This window comes from Salmo salar, chromosome 13, assembly GCF_965601325.2.
Source record: "Salmo salar chromosome 13, fSalSal1, whole genome shotgun sequence".
In the NCBI taxonomy this organism is placed as follows: domain Eukaryota; kingdom Metazoa; phylum Chordata; class Actinopteri; order Salmoniformes; family Salmonidae; genus Salmo; species Salmo salar.
In genome coordinates this window covers 103,870,711-103,875,000 of record NC_138303.1, presented here as the reverse complement: position 1 = coordinate 103,875,000, position 4,290 = coordinate 103,870,711, and the positions used below count along the sequence as shown (strand labels likewise).

Here is a 4,290-nt window from a genome sequence, read left to right as displayed (position 1 = left end):
GAGAGAGATAGACAGAGATACACAGAGAGAGAGAGATAGACAGAGATACACAGAGAGAGAGAGAGAGAGAGAGATAGACAGAGATACACAGAGAGAGAGAGAGAGATAGACAGAGAGATAGAGATACACACAGAGAGACACAGAGAGACACAGAGAGACACAGAGAGACACAGAGAGACACAGAGAGACACAGAGAGACACAGAGAGACACAGAGAGACACAGAGAGATAGAGATACACACAGAGAGATACACACAGAGAGATACAGAGAGACACAGAGAGACACAGAGAGAGAGAGAAGAGACATTGAAGGTCCAGAGTGCCTACCTGCTGTGCACCACGATGGCAGCTTTGGGCATCCCGGTGGTCCCAGATGTGTAGATGTAGAAAAGACGATCTGGAAGACAGACATATGGGGAGAAATCAATAAAAACACATAACAGACATACAATAGAAAACAGTGGAGAAAGCAGTAAAACTAGGGGCTTGATTGATCTTGCCTGCCGAGCGCAACGGAATACTCCAGAAATGGCAAACACTGCACTTTAAACAGGTTCAATCAAACACTGCACTTTAAACAGGTTCAATCAAACACTGCACTTTAAACAGGTTCAATCAAACACTGCACTTTAAACAGGTTCAATCAAACACTGCACTTTAAACAGGTTCAATCAAACACTAAAACATTTTGGAAAGAAAAATACCATCTGAGTCCAGGTCTGGCTCCTTATAAAGTGACAGTATGATTGGACAGATTGTTTGACTGACCAGTGAAGCAGCGGTCTGGTCGGATGGGCAGGTGGGTCGGCGCGGCATCCAGTAGAGGCTCCAGGCACTCTGTCCCTGCAGGGACACGTTTGGGGTCCCAGTCCCCTGAACACAGCATCTGTACTGTCTTCCCCATGGAACTGTGGACCTCACACACCGCTGTAGGATAGAGGGAGGGAGGACGGGGAAGAGAGAGAGCGAGGGAGAGAAAGGGAGTGGGAGGTAGAGAGAGAGAGAAAGAAAGGGGGCGATAGGGAGAGAGGGAGAGAGAGAGAGCAAGACAAGACAGGAAAGTGATCTTAAAGTTAATGTCACAGAAACAGAGAATCAAATAAAACCATTATACTGGTTTCCCACACCCAGATTAAGCCTGGTCCAAGACTAAAAAAATGTAGTCCAGCACTAGGCTACAATGTAGTCCAGCACTAGGCTAAATCTACAGAATGTCCAGGAATGGGCCTTTAGCATGTACAATTTCCTTAAATAAAGATTTCCAGCCCCCTGTCCATCCCTCCATCCACTACCTCCCTCCATCCGTCACTCAAACAATCCCACCAGCCACCTGTCACTCAGCCACTCCATCCCGCCACTCCCTCCATCCTGCCACTCCCTCCATCTGTCACTCAAACAATCCCTCCAGCCACTCCCTCCAGCCACCTGTCACTCAGCCACTCCCTCCCGCCACTCCCTCCTTCCATCACCCATCCTCCCGTCACTCAAACAATCCCTCCAGCCACTCCCTCCAGCCAACTGTCACTCCCTCCATCCCACCACTCCCTCCATCCATCACCCATCCTCCCTCCATCCATCCCCTGGTCCTCACCCTCGGTCAGCTCGCTGCCGAACACCACAGCCTTAGCGTTTGAAATGGTGACGCAGTGCACCAGGGCCTCCAGCCGCAGGTTAAAGTTGATCAGAGCAGCCTCCACTCCTATCTTGGCCATGCCCAGCCAGAGGCCCACATACTGGGACCGGTTCTCCATGAAGAGAGCAACCACATCCCCTTCCACAAAGCCCCTCTGGAGCAGCAGGTTGGCCACGCGGTTGGAGTACTCGTCCAGCTGCCGGAAGGACCACTTCTCGCCTGTGCCCTCGAAAATGAGCGCAGTCTTGTCCCCATGGCGACGCACCGTCTCGGCGAAGATCTTAGGGAGGGTGTTTCGTTCCTTCAGGTGACGATTGACGTTTGACTTCACCTTGAGGAGGACGCCTGCCGCACTGTGGCGGAGAGGGAGGTTAAAGAAGGGCTGAGAAACAATAACTCAGAGAACTAAGAGCCTAAAGAGAACATGACGTTAATCTGAATGCAGAGACATGGTGGTAAACTAGCCGGACTTGAATGCCCTAATGAACACAACCCTGATGTTGATTTGCATGGCTTTCCTGTGAGGAAGCAATAAACTACATTAAGCAATCTATGATGAAGCAATACATGTCTTGTTTCTGGGATCAAAGTTCAAATCCAGAAAAAGCTTCCAATTTACATTGAGAAACAAATACGCTGATAAAACTGTAGCAGGTCATTTTATAACTGTGGCAATTCTTGAGCAAACAGACATCAATGTCCATTTAAAGACTCATTAGTTAGTGCAACAGCGGCTTGTAAAATATTGTAACACCAAGGTTTGTTTCGCTCTCCAGGACAAAGTCTAAATAAGCAATAAAAACATCCTATTCATGAGGATAGGCTATATATGACATTTTCACAAAGCTATACATGCCTCCTGAAAGTGTTTTTCTGTATGATTTGAGTGGGAGTAGTACTCTTTGTATTTTACTGTATATAAAAGTTATACCCTTTCTATTCATAAGCTATACAGGTCCATCGAGGTTTGAGGTTGTCCCTCTGAACGGGCAGGTTTAACTGAAACCATTCCTATGGGGTGAGTCACTCAAGGGGTACGAGGCGTCTCTCCAACCAGCGACTACTTCCTCTTAAGTTTTATTACTAAACGGTACAGTAGGGTAAAGGGAAACAGAGCCCCTCACATGAGTCTCACAATAACAGCCAGTCACCACTACTACTCTTTTAACACTATCGTGCAGATCCAAACTGCACTGTGCTGGCTCAAATATTTTATTTTCATTGTCCTATCCTGCCTGGTTCCAGCCACTATGGTGGACCCCTACCCAGACAAGGGTAGCAGAACTCGCCTTGGTTTGGCGAGTTCTGCCGATTAACAACCGATTCAGATAGGAACATACCTTTTTCTATCTCACTTGCAATAATATTTTATTTAACCTTTATTTAACTAGGCAAGTCAGTGAAGACCAAATTCTTATTTACAATGACGGCCAACACTGGCCAAACCTGGATGACGCTGGGCCAATTGTGCGCCGCCCTATGGGACTCCCAATCACAGCCGGATGTGATACAGCCTGGATTCAAACCAGGGACTGTAGTGACACCTCTTGCATTGAAATGCAGTGTCTTAGACCTCTGCGCCACTCGGTCTAAGACATGATAAGGTTTATTCCATTAGGGACTAACGTGTCGGCCACACGGGTTTCATCATGGTCATAGATGAATCACATAATAAACCAACCTATAAATTAATTTATTATGTGATTCATCTATGACCATGATGAAACCCGTGTGGCCGACACGTTAGTCCCTAATGGAATAAACCTTATCATTTATTATTGCTTGAATGTGCAACTACTTGCACATCTATCACTCCAGTGTTTAATTGCTAAATTGTAATCATTTCACCACTACGGCCTATTTATTGCCTTACCTCCCTAATCTTACTACATTTGCACACACTGTATATAGATTTTTTATTGTCTGTATGTTTGTTTATTCCATGTGTAACTCTGTGTCGCACTGCTTTGCTTTATCTTGGCCAGGTCGCAGTTGTAAATGAGAACTTGTTCTCAACTGGCCTACCTGGTTAAATAAAGGTGAAATATATATATATATTTTTTTTTTAATTGAAAGTGAGATAGGACATTACTTCTCTGAATAATCAGGTCGACGCACCACAAACTTCACTCCAAGTAAGGGTTTTTCTTGTATTTTGGTAACAACTGATTCCCCTTCCCCGAGCCAGACACTTCAGAACATTGAAGCGTTACGACACCAATCCAGACCTTTCGGATCAGAACATTGAAGCGTTACTTGGGTGCAAGGGGAAGTACCTGTCACCATGGTGAACGGATCACAACACTAGCTAGCTTTGACTGTGAACTCGTAACACAGAGAAACCTCAGCACCTGTCCCTCTCATCTGTCTGCTTTGTCTCTGCTCTCCCTGCCACGTTTAGTCTCGTTTGTCCTTGAACATTCCGCCATACATGACTAACTCAACATTCCCTTCTGTAACACACGTGAGCTTTTGTCTCCTCTGTGGCACATTCCTCCTTGTCTTACAGGAATGTGCTGCTTTTCTTGTTGTAGACAATTAAACTCCTATAGTCCTAACCATGGTGAAGGTATCTGTTGTCTAAATGTATTGGTTGTTTAACGCCATTAAAACCCGAGGAGCACTGACGCACGTGTTTCTGTAAACATGCTTCTGACT

The 4,290-nt window shown here is 45.9% G+C and overlaps 1 protein-coding gene across 1 annotated transcript in view; it reads right to left on the bottom strand.

Moving 5' to 3' along the window:
- LOC106568426 (uncharacterized) overlaps positions 1 to 1,880 on the bottom strand; it is a 23,166-nt gene extending 21,286 nt beyond the window's left edge. Inside the window, 3 exon segments of the mRNA XM_082959757.1 lie at positions 1 to 396; positions 768 to 926; positions 1,591 to 1,880. The exon segment at positions 1 to 396 is cut by the window's left edge and continues 2,901 nt beyond it. Coding sequence (XP_082815883.1) covers positions 1 to 396; positions 768 to 815 — 444 coding nt within the window. The 5' untranslated portion in view covers positions 816 to 926; positions 1,591 to 1,880.
- Positions 1,881 to 4,290: the final 2,410 nt, after the last annotated feature.